Source organism: Elaeis guineensis, chromosome 1 (assembly GCF_000442705.2).
Source record: "Elaeis guineensis isolate ETL-2024a chromosome 1, EG11, whole genome shotgun sequence".
Taxonomy (NCBI): domain Eukaryota; kingdom Viridiplantae; phylum Streptophyta; class Magnoliopsida; order Arecales; family Arecaceae; genus Elaeis; species Elaeis guineensis.
Window position 1 is genome coordinate 1,342,538 of NC_025993.2, and position 26,032 is coordinate 1,368,569.

A 26,032-nucleotide genomic window follows, 5' to 3' on the forward strand; every position below is an offset into this window, starting at 1 on the left:
TCCACCCTTCCCCACCGCTTCTCTCTCTGTGTTTCTACTGTTCCAGCTTCGGGTCTCCCAACCGGCCACTGCCGCACCACCGCGGCGGAGACTCCGCTGCCTCACCAGCTCCATCCCGCCTCTTCTCTCCCTGCCGTCGGCTCGGCTGCCGTTCTCTCTTGGCTGCCAGGTAAAGACGCGTTCCCTTGTGTCCTTCCATTTTCCTTCGCTTTTTGAGGCGGTCGAAATAGGATGAGTGGTAGTTTCCAGGATCGAATTTTAATTCGGATCAGAATTATTCAGATCGAGGTTAAAATGTTAGGCGCGTCCTAAATTGAATTTTGATCTGGATCTTTTATGGATGTTGACAATGAATTTTGTTCTTTGGATCTAATAGTCTCATCTGTAGGTTGTGGGCTTGATCTACGGGATTCTTTGATCACGATTCAATTGTCCGTCTCCACTACCTTTTTATGTTATGGTTCCAAAACATTTATGTTCCGCTGATTATCACTAGATTGATTGCATCGCAAAGTGTCCGCTATTTTTTTTAAAAAAAATTGATTGACTGACCTAGATGACTGTTATTATTTTTATTCGTCCTAATTCTTATACACGTCTTGCTTGTTCGTGGTCCCTCAATAGTGATCATGCACAACCAGCCGAACATAAATTTTAACTTGTGGTTGGAAAGAGTGGGCTGTTCTTGAAGAAATTCAATAAATTGCAGGTTTATGTGTGTGTACCAAGTGCTACGATTCTCGTTGCTGGTAGGCTTTGTGTCCCTTATTAAAGAATCATTAAGGTTAAAAAAATGCAACTCCGTTCGGCCACTTCCCCATCAAACCTAGAATGCAGTGATCATTTTCTCAATTGTTATAATGGTTCATGTGAGATTCTTATCTTGTGCATTTGAAGAATGATGGTGCGTCCAAGAATAGGGCTTTTCATATGTCTTTTTGGGTCTTCTTTCAACTCCCTGAACCCTCAATACACATTGCATTGCTTTTCTTTTGGTTGGCTAATAACCTAATTAATTGTTTAAGGCTAGATGATGATATTGTATAAACTTTATTGAATAAGGAAACTGACAGTTGGCTAAGGATATTTCCTTTAATTCTTCCTTCTCTTGTGGCTAGATAGTTTCTCTGCTAATATGTTTGTATATTTAGTTGTGTACAGCTGTGTCTGGTTTTTTTCCTTTTTATCGAGGGAAGTGTATCTGGTTTGGTCAAGATGCATTTTTCTTCTTTGATTTTCTTTGCTTATCCTTGTATGGTGCTAGATTCTAATCAGTGTGCCTTACAAAATTTCCTAAACATAATGGTGGAGGAAGAGCAAGGGATGCTGGACGCTGCACTAGCTAAAGGACATTGAGTTGGGATGTTCAAAATCCACCAAGCTAGCCATCTTGGACGAAGAAACATAGATCAACACCATTCATATCTGCATATTATGTAGAGATTTGCGAGATCTTATCATCTGGGATGCTTTGTTAGATTCTTGGAGTTCAGATTTTTGGATCCTTGAAAATATCTTCTCTTTTAACAATCACTAGGATCAAAATTACCCTTTGCTCTTCAACCTAATCTACTTGATCTATTTGTGGAATTTGAACATCCTTTATTTTCTTTCTTTAGGGACTTGATCTCTTAGCCAACCTGTTATATCATCCAGCAATCTTTGAGTGGTGTTTGTGCTGCAATGCATCATGGCTGATTTCTTCTCTTTGATTCCTAGCCTCTTTTTGCATGTTTATTTGAGTCATTAGAAATTTTTGTTTGTAGATCAGCTAAGACATGTTTTGTTTCTAGATTAGCTAAGACCACTGTTAGGGTCAAATGTCATGCTGTCCCTTCTAGATGGTTCACTGGATGATCTTATCACGAATCCTTCTTCTTTCTCTGGATATGATGTTGTTTTTCCCTCCTATTAAATCATCCCATTGTTGGATTGTGTCTCCTTGCACTTTGAATATTTCATTTTAATTAATTTCTAACATCTCTTGCCAGACGTAAAGCTTCTGATCATGATCGATATTCATCATCATGTTGTTTTAGGTGCCTCAACTTATACTATCATGGTCAAGATTGTCAACCTCTTATAACCAATCTGGCACAACCTGGTCTTCTACTCTATTTGCACCTTTCTCTTCAAATATGAGAAACTTTAGTTCACAGCTTATGAAGAGTATATCAGGTTGATCCAGCTGTAGATGCTTTGATCAGTAGAATGTTGAATATATGACTTAAAGACAAAATCTGGAACAAAAAAAAGAAAAATGTACAATGAATAACCAGATCTTTTCTCTAGTTGAAAGGAGCTTTTCCCTGTAAAGATAATTATAGAGTAGAGCCAAGGGAAACCATGGTCAATTACTGTATATAAATTATTCAGGTCTTTCTAATCACTTATTTTATCCAGATCAATCCATCAGTTTTTAGTTTCGCCCTATACAATTGATTATCTTGGGCTTCGCACAAGTTCCTAGTAAAATTGTTTGGAAAATTCAGACATGCAACTTAAACTAAAATACCCAAAGTACGTTATTAATCTTGATGAAAAGACTTATGTAGAATATTGTTCTTTCCAAGGAAAAAGGACTCGGTCATCCAGCCCTGATAACAGCCTTAACTTTTGGATCAATTACCCTGATCAAGGTCCAAAAGCCATGAGACTGCTTTTAGCCAAGACATCGATGTGTTGTTTAATTACTGCCAATGATTTATCATACGGTGCATGAGGCTGCATATGTGGCTGCTTATGCATATGTGGTCACTTGACCATACCAAATTGCCTATATGCGCTTAGTATATGCAGCCATATCTCTTATGCTTCAAAAAGGCAGTCCACTAAGCACTGTGCTGCCATACTTGTCTTAATTAGCATCATGTGGCCACATATGTTGCCCAATCTTCAGCTTTTTGGTTTACCTCAGAAGGATAGTGGAAAACATTTAAACTTAGGGTCAGATAATTGGTGAATGAACTATTTGAAAATATTGTATCATCAGAAATATTTCATTCTGTATCATCTAAAAGCTAAACATTAGGATAAAGGTCTCATGTTGTCTCTTCTGGTTGATTATGGTCATAATATTGAGTCTTGACATAGAATATGATGATGTCTCTTCTAACTGATTGGTTGCATCATTATGGGGAACTTGATCTTGACATGAATCCTTCATGTTTCTCAGTGTGGACATGACCTTGGTGAGAGTATCTTGTTGGACCACTTAATTATGGGATCCGTCTTTTCAAATTTTGGATATTTAATCATGAGAACGTTTATGAATTGAACTTCATCCCATGTTAATGTTAAACAACCTGTTATTGAAGATTCCTCAACTTGTGTTATGATCATGAAATTCTTGATACTTCAATGATTTTAGGCAGTGGCAGCTAGTAGATGTTTTTGTATTGTTTGGGACCTCTTTTCAAGGACTTTATAGGTATTGTTTTAATATTGAATTTAAACATTTTCTTTCAATTTGGACTAACTTTGTTTAGACTTTCAGGTTAACAGAATACATACTGATGTAAATGCGTACATATCTAGACATATTTATATTCATATTCATGACATGATATTTAGGCATGAGAAAAGGCAAGAAAGTGACAGGTGATAATTCTTTATTTATTTTTCATAGAAAATAAAAAGAATAGCTTGGATTTTTGGGGATGCATCATTAGTTTCATTTCCTGACTAGTGGCAGTCGCTAATGCGGACTGAAGAATCTAGTTTGGAAGTGAAGAACCCTTGTAAATCCTAATTTTCTCTTGATTGATGATCTTGGTGAAAGTCCATAGATACAACCAGCTTTAAAACCAACAGTGGAAGTTGCTTGTAAAACGTTCCTGTTGTGCTGTGCATGATGAAGTTGTTTTCTCTCATTACACTGATGTAAGGCATATATATGGATATGGAAGGATATCAGGGTTTCTTATCCAGGTAAAAATTGAATTGTTCTTGTTGCCTTTCACCTGCTAATAGAGAAAGGAAGCTGTTAGATTTGTTTCCCTTACGCAAGTGTCATTGGAGTTTTGGAAGGAGAAATAAACATACTCTAGGGGAAGGTCAAAGGAACAGGATTTCTGTTAGAAGAGTTGATCGATTTGTTGTGCACGATCTAATGTTTTATGTGTTACATTCCAACTACTAGTGAGGGTGGGTGGCTTGTTATTTTTCTAGGTGTTTTTCTTGTGTATTAGTTTTATCCTATACCTGGTCATGTCCTTTTCGCAATAAATTATAACAAGCAAGAGACATTTTTTTTCCTGTAGCTAATTATTCCATAATTGTGATTGCAACCATGATTATTTTATCTGTTCTGTTAGATATACATTCTTCATTTTTAATGCCAAGTTGCAGTCATCTCTTTATTATGTATCTTGACTCCCTTTTGCAGATCATAGTAGTTGTTTTATCTTGCCAACATCATAAGGCATCAATGGCTGCATCAGAGGACAACAGCTCTCTGTTTCCAATCTTCATCTTAACAATAATGGCACTGCCTCTAGTGCCTTACACAATTCTGAGGTTATTCCGTGCTGTCTCTAAAAAAACAAAGACCATTCATTGCCAGTGCTCTGTATGTTCACATTCAGGGAAGTATCATAAATCAATTTTCAAACGGGTAAATATTAAATATATGGTTCCTTCTAGTTTATACCTGGAAGTTGTCACATTTGGTTTAGCATAATGTATATCTTTTGATTTATTTGCAGATCTCAAACTTTTCAACTTGCAGCAACCTGACACTTCTGCTGCTCTGGGTCATCATGGGGATTCTTGTTTATTACATTAAACATATAAGCCGTGAGGTATTGCAAGTACCGTAACTTTTATGGACTTGACTATTTATTGGATTGCATAGTTGTTAAAAACAAGGTTTTCTGTACCAACCTGCATGGTACTGGGTTTCAGCTTGTCCCTATGTAGGGACATTGTACAGCTGCATCCCAGCTCCAGCAATGGACTTGCATCAACATGGGATCTTTGTCACAATTATCAATGGTAGCCCCAGGCCCCAAGTCAAACTGGAGCCCTGCTCAGCAGACCACCTCTAGCAGCACCATCCCTCACCTCACTCCTGCTCCCCAAACTACCACTCCACCTCACCTTTTTCCATCCACTGCCTTTTCTGTATGCCTTCTGGTGCTTCCCACTCCAGGGACCATTGCTGAGCTTTTGCTTGTTTTTTTTTCCTTTTGTTTATTTTTTGGTGTTTCTGGGAATTGAGTATGGCCTTCTCTAGGAGGCGTGGCTTGTGTTTTTGTATTATTCATGATGCTGTAGGTGTTTAGCTATCTACTTTTTGTCACCTCAATACCTCAGGTGGTGCTTGTTTCTCGAACAACTACTACTAGATTTTTTAATAGCAATCAATCTTCATAAGTATTTAACCTTTTCTTTGCATAAATTTAGCCCCACCAGTTCAACCTTTTTTCACATCGTTGCTCAAAATTTGTGTCTTGTTCTCTTGTGTCTTGCTGTTTTTATTCATGGTCCTTTAACGCAACCTACCAGGCCTTGGCATAACCTTCCTTGGACCATAGTTTCTTCTGTTCAAAAGTTTCATTTGGTTTTCCATTTTACCATTTGTAATATCTGTTAACTTTGGGACTTATTCTGATATACCAATTTCCAATCTTGGTTTAACCCCATATCCACTTTATTATATCTATTTTTAGAGAATATCTATTACATTTTCTATGCTCTCAAGGGCATTCTGGGATTACTAACACTTCAAAGGAACCTTAATGAACTCTCCTTAATTTAGTGAAACATGCCTTTGTCAAACCTTTTGTTGTATATGTATTGGACATGGACCGTTGTGATCTCAATTCATGTTAGATGATTAATGCATCTTGACTTTTGGTTGTCAAAGTTATCTTATTCCTCTCTTAATCAAGGAAAGAAAAAAAAGAGCTAAACCAAGGTGGTTGCATCCAAAAATAATACATATTCACAAAAATTCCTTTAAAAGTTGAAAACATTGAAAGTCTACTGAAGCAGATATCTGGAGAATTATCTTTATATGATAGTAGATATATCTTGGTTTGTCCCTCTATTCTTTATGTGATAGATCCAAAATAACAACATGAAGGCAGTGCTAACTTATGTTAACAAATTGTTGATAAATCACTCAAGGCATCTTAACCACTATAAGTGGTATCTTCATGCCAATATGATTTTGCTTTGATTATTTATGCTTGGCTTGGCTGCTGTTCTTCAGACTCAACCATTTGAGCCATTTAGCATTCTTGGATTAGAGCCGGGAGCTTCAGATTCAGAAATAAAGAAGGCATATCGAAGACTCTCAATTCTGTACCATCCAGATAAAAATCCTGATCCAGGTTGAAGATCTTCCATATGTTAGACCATCTTTATATCATTATTTAATTATGGATGCTTCTCCTTATTCCGACTTTGATCACATGCTGATGTTCCAGAGGCCCATAAGTACTTTGTGGAGTTTATATCCAAGGCATATCAGGCTCTGACAGATCCTATTTCTCGTGAAAATTTTGAAAAATATGGCCACCCTGATGGCAGACAGGTAAAACTTCCCCTTGTGTGAGTTTCCTTGTTCACAAGTTTGTATCTATCTGATTGAAGGCTTAATTTTCTATAAATTTTGTATTATTTTCAGCATTTGCTTTTGAGCTAAGGTACATCATTTATATTACTTTGTTTAGGGATTTCAAATGGGAATTGCTTTACCTCAGTTCTTACTGAATTTTGATGGAGCATCTGGTGGAGTACTTTTGCTTGGGATTGTTGGAATTTGCATACTTTTGCCTTTGTTGATAGCAGTTATATACCTCTCAAGATCATCAAAATATACTGGAAATTATGTCATGCATCAAACTTTGTCCGCATACTACTATTTCATGAAACCTTCTTTAGCTCCAAGGTATGTAGCACCACCTGATGTTTTCCCTAATATATTTAATGATTTCATCTGTATTGTACTCTGTCTGAATTTAATTATTATAAGTTGCCAATAATGATAGTTGCATAAGTTTGTCAGCTGTGTTCTTAAGTGATGGTGACGAACTGTTGCTGAGTGGGCATCGCCATTCTTAAAGCATTTGAATGTCAAGTGTTAAAACATCTGGAAATCTCATTGGGGAATTTACCAGCATATATACCTTAGCAAATGACACACTCCCTATTAGCAGGAGCATAAGTCACATATTAAGTGCAATAGACCTGTATAAACATTAATATTGTTATCAATTCATGTGCAAACTCATATTTTAGAATGAAATTACAAAAGGCACAATAAACAAACTACGTGTATACATTACCATATGCTACTATAATTATCTCTCACACTACTTGGCATGTGCTAGCTCTGCACTCAGACTCAAGGTTGTTCATTGCCAAGAGTCTGCCTTTAAAGAGACTAAATTATAGTATATGGCTTGTGCAATGCATCTGCTAATGAGAGGATGAGAATGGTAGAGCTTTTTGTACTTTATGCCGACAACGTTGTGGATGACTCAGTAAGGTGTGACTGAGATGATACTTGAAGAAGGTGGGAGGACAATTGGATTATCTTGCAGGAAGCAGTTCACCTTACTGGACACAGCTATCAGCAATATGCACATCCTAGACAGTGAAGTAGGATCAATTGCTCCTATAAATTGTCATGAATTGGTTGCTGCCAGCAGGTGGGGGTCCATTAGTACTTGCATACTAGGTCTGGAGAGGTAAACCACATTTTATGCTGTGAAACATTAGTGAGACAATTGACTTGAGACAACCAACAAATTGTAGGCATGCTTTATGTGTTAAACATGTGCAACAAGAATGGCATCTACCATAAAGGAAGATGGACAGGCCAGACTCGAGGAAAGATATGATGACAAAATTGTGAGGCTAGCAACAACATGTGGATCTCACTATTTCATAGGGGATTGCAAGAACTACAAAGGCTAAAATGAACGTACAAAAAACTTAATGGGCCCTAAGTAACTAGATCATATTGAAATTTAATATTGCAAAAAAAAAAATGACATTGCATGCTAAGCCATAAGTCCCAAGCTGTTCTTATGTGGAGTAGGAAGCAAGAAGTTGCCCATTCTTATGGAAGCACCAAAACCCAAGGAGGCAAATATTGAGCACTTGATGGGCCAAAAATATGGAAATGGAGTGTCAAACCCAAGGAGGCAAAGGAGGTCTTGGTTGTGATGAATCATACGAAGGCTTTGTCAACTAAAACAGGAACCAAAAATGAAGTATGACAATTAGCAAGTATCATTAAAAGAACAAAAAAAAAAAAGGGTACCTAACAGATTGTAATCCTGAAAAACCATAGTTAAAGCCTCAGAAAGGATCATTTTGAGGAAAAACCTAAGAAGGATATTGTAATTTTATATAAAAGAGGTGTGTATAGAATTGAACCGAATTGGTGTGTCTCTAGCGGTTCATTGGTGGTGGTGGTGGTGGTAGGCGAAAGAATGTACCAAAACTTGATTGAGACAAGTAAGGGCTTCTTGGAGGAAGGGTTCAAAAATCATCCAAATGAATCAAACTGCTAGCTCCAGGTAAAAAGTATAATTTTGAAATGGTTGTGTTGTAGGAGGTCAAAAAGAATGGCAATCTAATATAATCATTCAATACATAAAATTTCGTACTAGCCCGAACCAACTGGTACACCCTGTACCGAGTCGAACCGATGGGGAAATAGAATGGTTCGGCTGAGAAAAATGGTTCATCGGAGGAGGGAGAGGAAAGGAGAGGAAGAGAAAGAGGAGGAGAGAGAGAAATCACGACGCCGTCGGAGGCCGACGGTGGCCTGCTGTGGCCATCAGAGGGCCGCGGAAGCCTCCGTGGCTCGATATCGCCCAATAGGGCTTTTAAATGAGCGAGAAAGAGAGAGAGAGGGAGAGCGATCGTATTGGAGGGAGGAGCGAACGGTGGAGGAGCTATCGAAGGGCGTCGGGTCGCTGCCGTGGCCACCGCCCACCGGGCAGCGGAAAACATGCGGATGGAGCATGGAATAGGGGCGACCATCCTTGTTCACTCATCGGCTTTTTTTAAAACGATCGATGAATGGTGAAGCCAGGCCTCACTTTTTAAGATTTTTTTTTTTAAATTAAAAACTATGAAGTCAGCAATAGGTTTGCTAGTTTCACCGTAATCCGCATTTTTAAAAAAAAATCCGTGAAACAGGAGCGAGCGCCCTTGTTTCATGCTTGCAACACCACAGGTATCAAGTGCGCCGTTCTGCGGCCATAGTAGCCTCTCCGACGGCTTCCCCCTCCTTTTCTTTCTCCCCCCCTTTTCTTTCTCCCCCTCCCCATCTATCTCTCTCTTTCTCTTTTTTCCTTCTGATTCGATTCTTTTGCTTTATGTCGGTTCGCGCCGATCCGGTCTAGTACGAATTTGTACTGACCCATACCGCCGGCCGGCCGGCACGAGTTCCAATACCGAGTCCGCGAATCTTGATTCAATATTTAGAACTCACAAAGATATGAACCAAAAACTAAAACTTTTTTCTTATAGGCTATTATAATAAGGATTACATGTTATTGTGCATAAAAATCATACTTATATTTAGTGTTAATTCATTATAGTTGTTCTTGAACTTTTTACTGTTTATTATGCATGGTCTGGAATTATTTCTCAGGCAGGTTAATGGGTCTCATAAGATGTTATGTGAACTGGCAAAAATAAATCTATTTCAATTTGAAATTTGCATATTGAAGATGATCATTGTTGTTAAGAGTTGCATGGGAACTACTACTGATATCAAAGCTTTTTTAGCTACCATATTCTCAGCCTCTTTTTGGCTTCAAGTTCATTGTTTCCTGTAGCAGTACAAGGATTCTTATTTCCTCTCTTCATCAACATCTCTTGTGAAACCTGGATAGGAACCCCATTTCAGTTGGGCTCCTGGAACAGCAAAACTTATTGGAAACATCCAGAATATTCAGGAAACCATGAGGAACCAACCAGTACATATTTCCATAAAAGATTGCCATGTATTTCTCAATATTTTCTCCATGGATTTTTCATAAACTTGCCTTGGTGCAACGTTAAGGTTGCTCCTTTGTGACCTGGAGCTCACAGGTTCGAAACACAAAAATAGCCCCTCCGCGCTGGGCCCAAACTTGCATGCTTTGACCTTCCTCAGACCCCACAACGGTGGGAGTCTCATGCATTTGGTCACCCTATTTCAGAAACTTAATGTTCCAACTTTCTATTTCCAAAAAATTATGCTTTTTAGCCAAACACATATATCTTTTATATGAATGTCTAATCATGATAGATGGTTATATGATCTCCTGAAGAAAAGATGTATATAAATTCATAGGGAGCTGGGCCTACTTCTTAAGTTCATAAATTGACTACATTCTAAAGGATATGTTATACTTGATAACTATAATGTCTGTCAGTACAAGTGCCAAATGTAAACATTGATAATGGGTACATGATTTGATGGTCTGGAGTGTTAGGAGTGTCATGAGTTGTTGCGTGTGCCATAGTAGGGTTCAAAGTTTCTAACGTAGACCTGCCAGCCTGGTCAAATCTACTCAAAACTACCCAAAATAAATAGGCTTGGGTGAGGTTCTTTATAATTTGATTGGGCTTGGGTAGCCAAGATCAACCAATTATAAGTGGGTGGGGTATGGATTTGACTGTCTAACCTAATGGGTCACAATGGGTGAAGCAAACTCTTAAAATCCATTCTTGAACCTTTATAGTAGTCGAAATTGTGTGATGGGCTATGGCCTACTCAAGGCCTGATTTGGTTGGTTAGGAAGGCTACGCAATTATTTTGAGAGAGAATTGGGCAGACCCTGATCCAATTTATTATGGAGTAGAAAAGAGACATTAGACCGAGTGAAAGGTTACAGATCCGACTTAAAGATATCTAGAACAGGTTTAAGTAGTGCTTGACTCCTCTTAGCGGTAGCAGCCGTCCAATTGAAAACAAGACAAAACAGAACTCTTCCTAACCTTCTCCATTGTTGTAGCTTGATTTCTGAATATTTTTTTCATTTCTTTCAATCCAAATACTCCAGCAAAGTACTGAGGCAATGCATCCACCCTAGATTGGGAATTGGTTCTAACATTGTGCTGTCTCCACTCCTTCCATATTTTACCCACCGATTTTGGCAGATCTTCAACGTTAAGTTTATATACAAAATACTCAAATATTCAAGAGGTAACATCGCTCAAGGACAAGTGATATGTAATCTCATCACTTCTTCCACACAGAATGCAAAGCCGGGGAAATGCTGAAAAATTGATCATCAGGAAATGAATAAAATATAATGAAGATATGTTAAAGGGGTAGCATATTGAGGATTTATTACCCTTTCATCATTTCAGTTTCTCCTCGGTTTCTCACTTTATTTGTATTCTCCATACTAGACCCTCAAATTTTAGCTTTATAATTGACTAGTAAGGCACTAATTGGATTGGCAGGTTGGCTATGGGGTCCATACTCATATAAAATAAATGGGTTGGGCATGGGTTATTCTTTCCACTCCAATTATAAATGGGTCAGATATGGGTTAAGAATTTCTTGACCCAAACCAAATTTTACCCAACCCAATACCCAATCCATTGTCACTTCTATTTCAGGTATCTATAACCTTGGCAAACTCAAAATTTGGAACATCTAGATAATACATCAGTGTCCAGACCTACTGTGTGTGCTTTGTAACACATTCTCAAATGAGAGAATTTTTTTTTAGGTGAAATAGCAGAAAACATGTGAAAGAGAAAATGACTAATGTTTGTTTTTATAACCCTGGTGAGATGATCATCCAGCTCTTTGACTGGTAAGATAATTTTTTAAAAAAAAATAGTGATGGAAATAATGTAGTTGATCAATAAAGCATGAGATCTCTTCTTACAGGAATTTGTTGCAGAGATTGGTGATTGTTAGACTTATCACCATTTTGCACTTCAGCTTCTGCAAATGATGCTAATGCCTTAGAAGGTAGCTAGCAAAGGATGACCTGTGAACATGCTACTTAGGATTTTCAACCCCAATTTAATGTCATCTTAGGTTTGTCTTGTTGGCAAAAAGTTGGTTTCTTATCTAAAATATACTCGTCTTGGTGAGGCTTGTTGGCAACACTGCTTTTATCTCATCTCTCTGTGTGATTTGGTTTTCTTACAATAAGATCCAAGAAACTGCTTTCTTTAAGAACAAGGGCCATCCACCTGTTCATTTTCGGTAGTTATAATTCCACCAAAGAATTGATATAATAAGACATTGATAATGCCTGTTTATGGAAAGGTGTTGTGATGAGGGACTCGCAGATTACTTAGCTAAAGCTGGCGCACAGATACATTGTAACTTGAGAGCATCCAGTTATTTTCTGGATATTAACATCTCCACATAACATCATCCCTTATTAATTCTAGAAGCTGTTTTCTAATTTTTTCCTTCTGTATCTGATGAAATAAATAATGATACAGCAAGATTGTGGATGTCTTCATCAAGGCTGCAGAATTTATGGAAATACCAGTTCGTAGAAGTGATGATGAACCCCTTCAGAAACTGTTTGTGGCAGTTAGAAGTGAATTGAATCTGGACCTAAAAAACATCAAAACAGAGCAAGCAAAGTTTTGGAAGCAGCATCCGTCATTAGTTAAGGTAGTATTATGTATCTATATTCAGCAATTCATCTTATTGTGTGCTGAAGATGCTGTAATGGCATACAACTGTCGGACCATTCTTCAGCCCTCACGCTATGATCACATTAGCTTCATTCACAGCCCATAAGGGCATAGCATTCCAACAACTATTTATACTTCAGAATTCAGGTGGTTGCCAATGAGCCCATCCTACGCAGTTCAAAAGGAGTAAGACATAGAAATCAAACACTTACATCTCCTTGGATCATTGGCCTCACCAAGAATAATGATAATTCTTGTCTTTATTTTGTACTTGATGTTATCCTTCAAATTCTGTAGTCCTTTTTTGTTGATTTCAGATGGAATTGCTGATTCAAGCCCAATTAACCCGTGAATCAGCTTCTTTATCTTCGGCTCTACAAAGTGATTTTAGACGTATGCTAGAACTTGCACCCCGTCTTCTTGAAGAACTAGTGAAGGTGATTATGAATTCTTTCTTTAACTCCTTACTTCTTATGTGTATATATTCTTCCATGGTTAAAGTTACCAGCTTCTTCTGTTCAATGTAGATATAAAGGTTGTGATTATAATGTGCAGTTCATCATCTGAACAAAGTCGTTGACTGATATTATGGTTTTCTATGTTCTGAATTTTTAGGACTAACTAACCTTCCAGTTTCTTTCATAGCCACAGCAATTCTTTGGAGGATTATTAACTTGTCTAGTCTTTGACCACAACTTGGTGGAAAGTTTGTGGATAAATTTTCTTCAGATTATTTCCTTTTATGGAATTTCGGTTGAATCGTGATACAGCACAGCCTTCTGCACTTCTTATATAGTGATAGCTAGTTGCAGTTGTAGAATATATGAAAGAAGGGTGCATGTAATTGTTGTAAGCTTGTAGCTCTTGTCTGTTATATCTTTAGTTATGGATGGACCCATAGATATGAAGTAATATGATAGACAAGTGAAGAAAAGTAAGATATAAGTTCAAGCAGAAGAAGAGGCAGGCAAATAAATGTGTAACCCGCCAAAAATATTTATCTTAAAATTCCAATATCATTCATACATTACTTATGCAATATTTAACTTCATTAGTAAACTCATAGCAGTCCTGATATTGCACGTCAAATCCTAAAAGAAAAGATATTTAGAGCTGCCTTTCTAACACCTGTTTCTAGCTCAGATTAGGCTTCCAATTATGGACTGTCATACCGCCCTGTACCATACCAAGTGGGAACTGGTATGAAATCAGGTTTGTGCCGGTGCAGGCTTTATACTGAGGTGTACCAAGATGTATCGGATGGGTATCGACTCATACTAAGGCATATCGAACCATACCAAAACATAATGAGATAAAAAGTGAGAAAAATGGTTAAAAGCTGTCTCGGTACAGGGTGCATATCATACCATACCATAAGGTATTTGAAGTATACTGAACTGAAAACTTCTCTAGAAACTAGACTTTGTCCTATAAATTAGACATCAAATAAACTGGACTCTTTTTACTACATTTGTTGCTCGAACACTAACCTGTGAGCCAAATCACATGTAGAGAGGCAAGTGGTTGCGGGTGCTGGGGACTTCCGTTCAACCAAAATTATATGATACTTTCTCATAGTTTAGAACAGAAAATACTACAGATAATTTGATTAGAATGTTTCATCTCTTATTGTTCTATATAATTGGAAGATGCTTCTCTTGTTGGTAGGTGCTAAATAATTAGTTTAATTTAAGCACATGTAATGCATGCGACCAGGTGTGGATAACATTCAAAAGGTGGCCATTATATGCAATGAACCACTTCATGAAATACTTTAACTACTACCCCTTTATTCTGTTAGGAATGCAATGGTTTTAAGCAGGTACATATTATCACAAATTAGGATATTGGTGCAAACATTTCTCCAGGTTGTTTGTGAAATTTTTCCATTGCAATAAATTTATCTAAGTTTTAATGACTTGTAATTGAGTCATACATTAAATAGTATATTCTCTCTTACATATATTTTGCGTTATCTAAACTTTTGAACAGTATTCGGATAATCTTCGAAAAGTTCCTTGAGCTAAATAGGTTATTTGCCAGATAAACTTGAATTATTGAAAATAGTTGTAAGATGTTAAAGTCATTGAAAAAAAATTAAGCAACAAGAGACGTAAATATTATTAACCATGTTTGTACACTAGGTTAATGATGTTGCATACTTTAAGCCTCACAAACATTGATGCATATAGCGAGAATCATTCAGTACTCTTTCCTAGCCAAAACCTCAACATGGTCATGATTGAGATATTACATACAAGAATCTTTTAGAACTCCACTTATTAAACGTCCTATTAGGATATAATTATGATATCTTTATCTTTCAATGTATAAGAATTTCTATTAGGATAATAACTATGATATACTTATCTTTCAATGTATGAGAATTTATCTCAATTAAGAATAGATTACTAATAAGTAGTAACAATTAATGAGATTCAAAAATTGCAAGCAACCATACATGCAGGACAGATCCGGTTGTCAACTCTTGATGAGTATGCACTTGATAAGTATATTCTTCTCAAGTCTTGACCAATGAGTTTGTTGCTCCATAGATCATGTGATCCTAGGTCTAATATATTGATAATTGTTTGAATCCTGAATTTTTATTGTCTTTGACAATATGGCCCAAAAATGCATATCTGCATACCAGTATAAAATAATCAATGATGTATAGCATTTTTAGGACCTTAATTTTATCCTAATGAAGGATATTGAACCCTTCTTTAGTTATTGAATTGGTGGAAGTTGATAAAAAAGTTAAGTGCAATTAAATCAAGCTATTTATGAATCATCGGCACACCTAATGACCTAAATCACCATAAATCCATCATATTGATGTATTGCAAGTTAAAAAGAAAATATTCTTCCAAGAATTTAGTGCACAAATGGTAATTGGAATACTCATGTGAAATTTTTTTTTTTTAAAAAAAAAATTAAAACTAATGCAAATAAGTTTTTTTGACTAACTGTTCTAATCCCTTAATTCATGAAGATATGGCAAGTTGACTAATCAAACCCATTGATATAGGAAAATTGAAGCCTTCATTCCGTTCCCTATCTCTAACGCCACACAAAGTCCAACATTATCTATCTTTGATGAGCAAAGACAGTTGGTTTTTGGCATGCAGAAATTAAAATTAAAATTTTAAAATCGTACATGAGTGTCTAAGTCACGGAGCATTCTAAAGGAACGAAGACACCAAATATGTGCAATTTATGACTTAAATAAACAAATTAAAACTAAAAAATAGTTCTTCTTATGAAAAAGAAAAAAAAAAGAAGAGAATGAATGTAGGTATTGTCCTTCCCTTTTCATTACTGTCCATCATGGAATACTATACCGTCCCATACCGCCCGTAGCATACCGTACCGATCTCGTATCGGTACGCCATACCGAAGCGTACTGACATTACCATACCGTACCAAACCGCGTACCGACATTAAACAGAATTTCATCGATACGGCATCCGGTACCGGTACGACGAACCTTGCTGTCCATTGTTGTCATTAGCTCAGATGCCCGACCAAAGAAATAATGAACACCGATAAGAGTTCTAGATATCGAGAAAAGGAATGGTAGAACCTATCATACTCTCTCTTCTCCTACTCTTATTTCAAAGATAACATACTAACATCTTATATTTCATTCCGTGATTGCACTCCTACTCTTCTTATCTGAAATTCGAAGATGGCTTACTACAGTTTTATTAAGAAACTTTTAACAACTTAATAAAGCATCAAATGCTAAACAGTATGAATGTTATCATCATTTTTCCTAGCTCTCAAGAGACTTCACATTAAGTCACCTGCCAAATCTGAGTGAAAAAAAGGGGCATGGTGTCAGAATCACTAATTACCTAGTGAAGAATGCTATGGGGCAATCATTTTTCATGCATAAAGTTCCTAAACCGGCATTTGATGAGACTCAAGAATTTTGCTGTGCACTCACTGAAGTGGTCTAGTCCATATTAAGTTTCATTTGATAATAGGTGATTGGACAAAGCCAAGACTATAAATGTTGCATCAGGTGCTATCACCTGTTGCAAGACATGAATGGCCCATGATTTGAAAATGGACCTCTTCTCTTTCAACAAAAACTGCAAGAGAATTTAATGCTGTGTTTATAGGCTTAGTAGTGGAGCCTATTTAAAGGCCTAAGCATGCAGCTCAATTTATATAAGGTTGTATGTAAAGCTATCAGAGGGTTAATAGAGCCTAACATTTTAATTCTGAAATCCTATCTTCTTAGTCTTAACAGCACTTTTACTTTACCATGACAAGGTCCCACAAGTTGGAGGTTTCTTAGTTAAGAGTTCACAAAATGGAGTGAAATATTTGTAATACAAGGAAAACAATCTAATTCTGTGGAGAGAAAACTAAGAGTTAGACATAATCTGTATATTGAAAAGCATCCACCACACCATTTAATTGAGAATAATGAAGCAAGAAACGTTTACATTTTTATAGTTTATAAAAAAAAAAGATTTTATATATGAAAATTGTACAGCTGAAAGCCAAAATATTTGAACCAGATCTGTGCCTAAGAGAGAATGAGTAACTAAGGGAGAGAGAGTAATGAAAAATATAAGCTCTTTGGGATTTTATCTTTGAACCAGATCTGTGTCTGTGAGAGAGAGAGAGAGAGTAATTGGGGGGAGGCTGTGCGAGAGAGATTAAAAATAAGTGCTCTTTGGGATTTTCTGTCTTGTGAGCCCCACACACATAATGGTAACAAAAAGAGGTTCTGAAATTAATTCTTACTGGAGAAGCAAAGATCGGAATATGATAATAAGAGGGTACAAGTAGAATTTTTTCAATGTGTAGAACCACATGGAAAATAAAATGGGATGGACAAAAACCAGGGTGCCTTTTTCCTTCACATAGTAGTATAGATATTGTGCATAGCAGTAGGATAATGTCACTTTTGATTTCAAACATGTTTATGACAGTGACATGTCTGACATGTATGCTAAAAGGTGCAACACAAGTAAGTTGATAATTATCTCATAGACCTAAGCTGTGGTGATATTTATTGATCTTGATATATAAGATTACTTGCTCAATTCAATGACAACTCCAGAGCATTGGTATTGCAATGATGAATAAATGGGAGCATAATAGGTTTGTTTTAAAAAGCTTCATAAGAACTAAAGGGTTAGTGTCAAGAAGAATTCTCTTCACTGGTGTGTTAGATGCTTAGACATGTATAACACGTCCAACTCAGTGTTGTGTCTCAAGTTTTTAGGGCATGCGAGTGCGAATGATTTTTTTTAATAACTCTGGTCTTTTGTGACAATCTAAATGGTTAGGTTTCCTTGCATTATATATGGTGCCAACTTCATGCAAAGCATAAGTAGATATGAAAGTGGAAATATCAAGGAATTCTCTTCACTAGTGCATTGGTGATGTGGTTAATGCCAACCCTTTTTATAGGAAGATGATAGAACAAGTTGCATTAGTACTGCAAGAAAATTTTTGTTGTTTGTTCTACTAGCTTGGTCATATTGACATCTGCACAAACATTGGTACCTGTGAGATTCTCCAAAATGTATCCTCTTAGTTTATATTAGCTCACTTCTGGCCTTATAGTTTGAATGTTGTGGGAATAAGGCCTTATAGTTTGAATATTGTGGGAATAAAATATTCGATGTCATACCAGATTCTCTACCATCATAATACAAAATAATGGATAATAATTAATAACAGCAAGATAACAGTGTTATGTCATTATGTCACTTCTCATAGAAAAAAAATATTATTTTCTGAACTGCATGGAGAACTAATCTCTCCCTCTCTCTCTCTAACAAGTCCATTTAACATTTTAATTTGATCTTATTAGTCAAAACACTTTGCTTTATTTTTTGCCCCTGCTGTCTGAGAAAAGCTTGGCAGTTTCCTAAGTGATCAACATGTACTGCTAGATCTACATGTCTGCCATCAGGCTCATTCTACAACTTTCTGATCTTTTGATTTAACTACTTTTACATTTATCTTGTACTTGTGTAATCTAGGATTTTTTTTACCAAAGAATATGTTGTACTGCATCCTAATGTGTGTTAGTACATGCAGATCGCTGTATTACCACGCACTTCTCAAGGACATGGATGGCTGAGGCCTGCAATTGGGGTGGTTGAGCTTTCTCAGTGTATTATTCAGGTGCTTAATTAGTTGCATTTCCTATCAATTTTTTTTTTGTATATACAAAACAACATGCCAATAATAAAGAAGAACGAAACAATGTGATTTCAAATGTTTATAATTTTGACTAGTCATGCAAACTTCTTCTTTCTTTAACCTGACTTGTGATTTGAAAATATCAATTTCTCATTTTACAGAACCTTAATCAATTTTGCAGATGTGTATTCTGCATGCTACTGATTTTGACATTCAAGTGTATAATAGTTCCTTTTGTAGTTTCTACAAATCTCAGGATCATTGATCTCCAATTTGTGGTTTCCGTTATCTGAATGTTTTCCATAGATGTCACTGTTCCAGATAAATGGTATTATGCTCTGCTTGTTATGGATCTCATCAAAAGCTATTCTCTTTAGCTTGCGGAGGCATCATTACTTTTCCTCTTCATTTTCCTCCTGGTTGGGTGAACCTTTTTCATTAAAAGAAAAAAATAATGAAATCTTTTTCCTGGAAACAGGCATTTAGCATTGCCTCTTCTCATGCTTGACAATAGTCATATATTCCCTTATAGAAAGCATCTGGCAAAAAGTAGCACAACCGCAAAAATGCTGTATGGAATAATGAGCATGAAGAAATGCTAACACTTCCCTGATTCCTATACTAAATTTTGGAATTGGTTTTCGCACCATGTATTCATGTAACATCCTTCATGCTTTGGCAGTCATCTGACTTTGGTTGCCTCTTCTTCTACGTGGATTAACTGATGCAAAGTGATCAAGAAATCATCTGTCCTGTGATTAGAATGTTTTGTGAATTTTTCCTTGGTTTTTCAATATTGTTGAACTTGAAAGCAAGCTGACTAGTCTTGAGCAACCACCAAGAAAAGCTACCTTGGTTCAAATTTCTTTCTTCACTGTTTTACAAGTAGTGTTCCAACAATCCTAACTTGTATGCCTTATCATCAGATGGATGCTACAGTTCGGTCTGTACATTCATATTATCTGTAGCAAGTGAAGAATTTATTTGCAAAACAAAGAAGTTAAAATAGATAGAACATTTGGTGGATCTCAATTTTGTTGCTGCTGATATTGGCGACATGACTTGATTATTTGAGCTTGTACCAGAGCCTTACTCTTCTTGAATTCCTATTCAAATTTCAAAATTCTATGGTCGTTTCAAGTTGCAATGCAATATATCTTTGAAAGTTGATGAAAGTATTGTAACTGTATGTTTTGGATTTCAGAATTTTTTTCTGGAGGTTGTTTAATTTCCAGCTACATGATTTTAACATTTGCATCAGCAAGTATCTTACAGTGTATCTGTAAAAGTTGATGAAAGTATTGAAACTGTATGTTTTGGATTTTAGAATTTTTTTTTTTTCTGGAGGTTGTTTAATTTCTGGCTACATGATTTTAACATTTGCATCAGCAAGTACCTGATTTGTCAATTTCATGGTTGTAAACAGGTTTTAAGATGATCTTAGTCAACTATTCGATCATGAAATCTTTAAGGGGCCATAGCTTGAATTTATTTTCCATTCAGGAATCAGGATCTTTGAATATTTTATCTATTTAAATTTTCTGGTGATCTTTTCATGTAAACAGGCTCATGTTGATCGTGCATTAGAAGTTCTTGCTCCTTACCTGGGTTCAATTTAAACGTCTGATTGTTAATTATAGGTACTTTTGGGAAGTATTTTGTTCCAATTGGCTTGGTGATCTATAATTTTTGCCTTAGAAATGGATGCAATTCCTAATGTCAAACCTTGTCGTTTTCCCTTTTCATTTGGTGGGTATTCTTTCTAAGCCTCAATCAATTAAGAAGGTCATTTGTTGCATGATTTCAACATTGTGACTAATAAGTTAGGTCATCCTGCAAGGGTTGGTTGTTAGCTTTCACTGCAAGCCTAGTTTCCCACAAAGTTATCTGAGCCAGGATTACAATACCAAGACTGGATTTGTCTTCCAGTTAAGAGCTAGAAGAATATAATCCAACTCTAGAGGATCAAATCGTGTTCCACAAAGGGTCACCCTTGGAGATAAGACTCGCTGGTTGTTTATTAAATGTCCAAACAATAATTTGTTGCATCAACATCATTAAACATCTGAATTTACAACTTTTTACATTTGAAGTTCGTTTCTGGATGATATCATGCATGCAGAATATTTCGGAAGTGTTGAAGATGGAACTGCATATTTGAATTTTACATGTGCTTGACTAGCTTGATCTGATTATGGTCAATTCTCGAGAGGTGTATTCAACTTATTGATTTCTCCAAACCTAAGATTTGTTTCCTCATCCTTCGTCGTGTCCAATACTTCTCTCTGTTGTCTAATTCTTGACATGTTGAACTAGTAATTGGTGTTTTTTTTCTTATTTTCCTTTATTTTATTTTTATTTTTTTACTTTTTTCTCTGCTAGTTGGTAACTTCAATGGGTAACTCCCTTGTTAATATGTATTGATATTTGCAAGACCACTGAATAGTTGCACTATATTCATCAAGTTTTCCTAGCATTTCTGCCCGTTCATTTGTTTAAGTTTGATTCTACTCTTTGCTGGATTCTTATGCTGATCTGTTCAACAGTCTAATCCTTTTACAATGCACAGGCTGTACCTCTCAGTGCGAGAAAAACAACTGGAGGAAATCCTGAGGGCATTGCACAATTTTTGCAGCTCCCGCATTTCAATGAGACAGTTGTGAAAAAAATTGCCCGCAAGGTAAACAAAGTATAATCAATAGTACATAACATCTTTTGCTCCTCTTTTTTTGTAGAATGCAGTTAACCATAATATGTGCATTTGACATTCAATTATTGGGAAGATTAATCTTTTACATGGTTGACCTCATGTGGGGCTGAACTTGAGGCTTGGTTGGCCTGAACTGAACGTGGCCTAAACCCAAGATGTAGATTAGACCAAGGTGAACAGTATCTGTTTAATTTGGGTTGGGCTTGGCATGAAAACATGTCAGCTGATTTGAAGTTGAGCAGGGCCAAGCTAACTGCCTGATTCACTCAGGTAGGATTGAGACATGTCACTAAGACCTGAACTTGACCTAATATGTGGAGCTTGAGTCAAGAAAGTGATCTGTTTGTGTAAATTCAAACTATCAAATTCATCTTTCTTCACCTTTGGCCCTAGGATTCCACTCATGCCACTGCATGATGTAAATGATGCAATGTTCAGAAGGTAATATTTTTGGTTGATTAACTTAACAAAACAGTTCTATAATTTGTCATAATAGCTTACATGCGTTTACTATCTCCCAAATAAGTTTATGTCCAACAGTGGATATGGATGTAGGATTATAGATAGGGGTTGGGTCTGACATATGTACTTTGGCTTTCGGATGGATATGGCCAAACGTTAGCAGAACCCTACCAGTTGCCACCCCTATACTGTGTGCAGTTTGTAGGCACTTCCTTGTTCCAAATGCTTTTTAGAGTTTGACTTCGCCAGTCCAGTACACATTTACTCCCATACTCACTCCCAGAAGAGGTAAGATTGATCCAAAATGTTGACAAGTATATAATTTCATGATTATTATAGGTAATTTGATGGCCTGGAATGGAGAAATGCTAATGTCAGTGGGCATGTGTATAGTCTTGCATGATGCAAAAGAGCTTAATTTTAGGTGTTGGCATGGCTTTGTCCAACGGACTGATAGCAATCAATTATCATATTTGCTTTTGAGACTTTCTCCTACATATTGCCATAGAGACTGTTATGCATCTTGATGTGTTCTTGTACATAATATATTTAGGACAAAGTTCATGCCATGTAACGGTCTTGGAATGGACATTGCAATGAACTCTTTTAATTTAGAGAAGTCAGGTTAAGTTTATTAATCTCATCTGAATGGTATCGTGTAAAGATTAGATTATATCAACAATGCCCTGTTTCCATTAGCAGCTTCACTGAAAATTTAATTTAACTGAGCTTTATATACTAACTGCTATATATATTATTAATTTAAAATTTGAAAAAGAGTTGGTTAAGATTTAATTAACCATTCATGACCACAATTGTTTTATTAACCATTCAATGTTTAACAACTTCTCTGTCTGTTAGGTAAATGTGCACATGACATCAAACAACTCCCTTGAAAAGTAGAGTTTCTTTCTTTTCAGATTTCAGAACAAGTGCCTCAGTTCTTCATTGGAAAGGAAAATTTGTCATCTTAAAATCAGTATATATCACATTCCAGATTCAGACAGAAAGCTTAGTAGTAAGTACCCATTTCAGGTCCCTGATTCCAAGTACAGGTTCCACCTGATAACTTGGCTAACTGAAAATGCTTTACCTGGTTTGCCTCTGACATAATCTACTGTGAAATTGTTGCGTTCCTCAGTTCCTTCCACTTATTCTCTTTATGAGGTGCCTATTCTCTGTCATTAGCACCTTTTTATTTTTTTTATTTTTATTTCCTTTTTCTTTGGTATTGTGGGAGGCCAGAGGCTCAGTGTCTAACAAAAAATGCAACCAAAAAGATCAGCATGAATGAGTAACAGAAGCTTAGCTGGAATAGGATTGCTGTGACTGAGATCTAGGTTGGTCTTCACCTGCTGGACAGCTGCTGCTTGATTCCCCTCATGGTAGACATGGCTGGCCTTGAAGAACATTAGGGAGAACAAAGGTTCCTATTCTGTCATGAGCCCCTTCTGTAACATATTAATCAGTCATGAATCTGATTTAGGACACAATGTTTCTAACCAATCCTTCCTCGTCCACCAGACTTAGACCTTGTAACATGGCCTGTTCCTTGATTTCAAGAGGATTTATTGCATTACAAGGGCCACCAAGACATATAATTTGATTCCTAAAGCTTCCCCAGCAGCACCTTTCATTCATGTATTAATACTTATTTCTCTGGATGACTCATCTGTGAAGCTGCAACAATTCCCAGAAACTGCTTTATACTTCTCTTTCATCTTATCTAACATTTAGCTCCATCATCTCAGCATCCTGCACAATAACCTAATCTTCCTGGACTCATCTTACCCTTCTAAGTTATATATAATGTATTCATTAGTTAGGTGGAATTGGAAAACCTTACCTTGTTTCAGCTTATAGGCATGTCGATTCCCTTTCTGATTGAATTGGTATAAAGTTAATGACTCACACCAACATGGATGCAAATGCATATTAGACCTTTCAAATTTTTTCATGAGATTGTTGCCTATATTTTACCTTTAACAAATGTAATGTTTATTCTGACCTCTCTATTGCTGGCGACTTCAATGATCTCCAAATTAAATTTTGAAGCTTTTGATTTCTGAGCGTTAATTATGTGATATATATTCCTTCGGGTGCATGTATCTGAGGCAATCAGCACCATGACAAAGATGGTGTGTGTTGAAACTACAAAATCAAATCCTTCAATTCCATGTACTACCGGCCATGAAGTATGATCCTTGGGGCAGCAAATTTCATCGATATAGCTTTCCATCTACAGTGTTAGTGACCGATATGTATCTACCTGGAAATTGTAATCTGATTCAATCAAAACCTTCCCATCCTTCGTTGTAAGCAGTCTTATTGTTGTATATGAATGTACAATTCTGCGGTTTCCTAAGTCATCAATTGTGGGCATTTTTTTTGTCAATTTTCTCAAGCCATATTATTTGTGATTTTCTGTCATTTATCAGGTGAATCCTTAATTTTTGATTCTGTGCATCTTCTACAGAAAGTGCGGACGCTTCAGGAGCTACGGGACATGACTGTGGAGGACCGTGCTGAGCTGCTGACTCAGGCTGCAGGGCTTTCTGCAGCTGAAGCACATGATGTAGAGCTTGTACTTGAGATGATCCCTTCAATCACAGTTGAGATCACATGTGAGACTGAAGGGGAAGAAGGTATACAAGAGGGAGACATTGTCACGATGTATGCTTGGGTAACACTGAGGCGTGGGAATGGTCTAATAGGTGCCCTCCCCCATGCCCCGTACTACCCATTCCACAAGGAGGAAAACTTCTGGTTGCTGCTTGCTGATCCCATCTCAAATGATGTGTGGATGTCCCAAAAGGTCAGTTTCATAGATGAAGCTGCTGCCATTGCAGCTGCATCCAAGGCCATTCAAGAAACGAAGGAGAGTTTGGGTGCAGGTGTGAAGGAAATAAGTACTGCCGTGAAGGAAGCTGTTGAGAAGGTGAAGAATGGATCAAGGCTGATTATGGGCAAGTTTCAGGCACCTGCAGAAGGGAACTATAATCTGAGCTCCTATTGTTTGTGCGATTCATGGATAGGTTGTGATAGGAAGACGAACGTAAAGCTAAAAGTTCTAAAGAGAAGCCGGGCAGGAACTAGGGGCCATGTGGCAGAGGAAGGGCCAGCAGATGAAGGTATTGAAGAAGAGGAAGAGGAGGAGGAAGAAGACTATGATGATTACGAGAGCGAGTACAGTGATGATGAAGATGATGGGAGGGATAAGAAGGGCAAATTGGCTAATGGTGTTGCCAAATCAAAAGGAGACTCGAGTTCCGAAGGTTCGGGCACTGATGAGGAGTAAAGATCTGTTACCTTCCCATGTTTTGTTGTTATCATGCTGATTGACAAGTTAGATGTTTTAATACATGTTTATTCGTGGTAGTTTGATTAGAATCACAGAGGTTCTTCCTGGATGTTATACAAATAGAAATCCTTGCATAATTTCCTATTTTGTGCTGATAAAAGGTTTTGTAGGTGTTCCGTATAAAACGTCGAATGGAGAGATGCTATGGCTGGAATGATCGTGGCATGGGAGATCTCCTATAAAAAAACGAATTGGAAAGGAGAGAAATTTGAAAATAATTCTTGCCACATTTTTTGTCTAAACTACCAATGCACGTACAAACAGCTCCGGGTCTCCTTCCGTGCGAGGCTCTGTTTCTCTATGCGTTCTTGCCATTACAGGAAACCGGTGTAGGAAACAATGCAAGTGCGCGGGTAATGGATAAGATGCTGAGAAGAGAATTGGATGATCAAAAATAAATTATAAAATGGGAAAAAAAAATATGCGAAACAATGTGAAGCATGCATGGAAATCACCGATTAACTCATTATTAAAGAAGCAAAATTGTATTGTTGCTGTTTTCCTTATTAGGATCGATCTGATAGATCGCTACAAATTGATTTATGAATAATGATAAATTTTCTTTGTTAGCATTTATACTCTTCCCAAAACCAATAAAATCAATGATTTATCAGAGTGGTTTTATCAAAGAATATCAAGAAAAATTTTCGGTTTGATTTTTCTATGCTCCCAAAGTTCTCGGTTTGTAG

At 36.8% G+C, this 26,032-nt stretch overlaps 1 protein-coding gene across 1 annotated transcript; it reads left to right on the plus strand.

The window, feature by feature from the left end:
• On the plus strand, positions 1 to 25,420 carry LOC105035492 (dnaJ protein ERDJ2). The gene is made up of 11 exons (XM_010911065.4): positions 1 to 169; positions 4,388 to 4,615; positions 4,707 to 4,802; positions 6,218 to 6,338; positions 6,435 to 6,541; positions 6,681 to 6,898; positions 12,433 to 12,610; positions 12,951 to 13,070; positions 18,706 to 18,792; positions 21,380 to 21,490; positions 24,459 to 25,420. The coding sequence occupies exons 2-11, from the start codon at positions 4,430 to 4,432 to the stop codon at positions 25,278 to 25,280; spliced, it is 2,046 nt and encodes a 681-aa protein (XP_010909367.2). The 5' UTR covers positions 1 to 169; positions 4,388 to 4,429; the 3' UTR covers positions 25,281 to 25,420.
• The last annotated feature ends 612 nt before the right edge of the window (positions 25,421 to 26,032 follow it).

Bases quoted from the DNA above. Each gene is read 5' to 3' on its own strand.
- LOC105035492 (XM_010911065.4), top strand. From the start codon at position 4,430: ATGGCTGCATCAGAGGACAACAGCTCTCTGTTTCCAATCTTCATCTTA. The intron at 12,611-12,950 runs GTAGTATTATGT...TGTTGATTTCAG, and splicing joins AGCATCCGTCATTAGTTAAG to ATGGAATTGCTGATTCAAGC. The intron at 18,793-21,379 runs GTGCTTAATTAG...TACAATGCACAG, and splicing joins TTTCTCAGTGTATTATTCAG to GCTGTACCTCTCAGTGCGAG.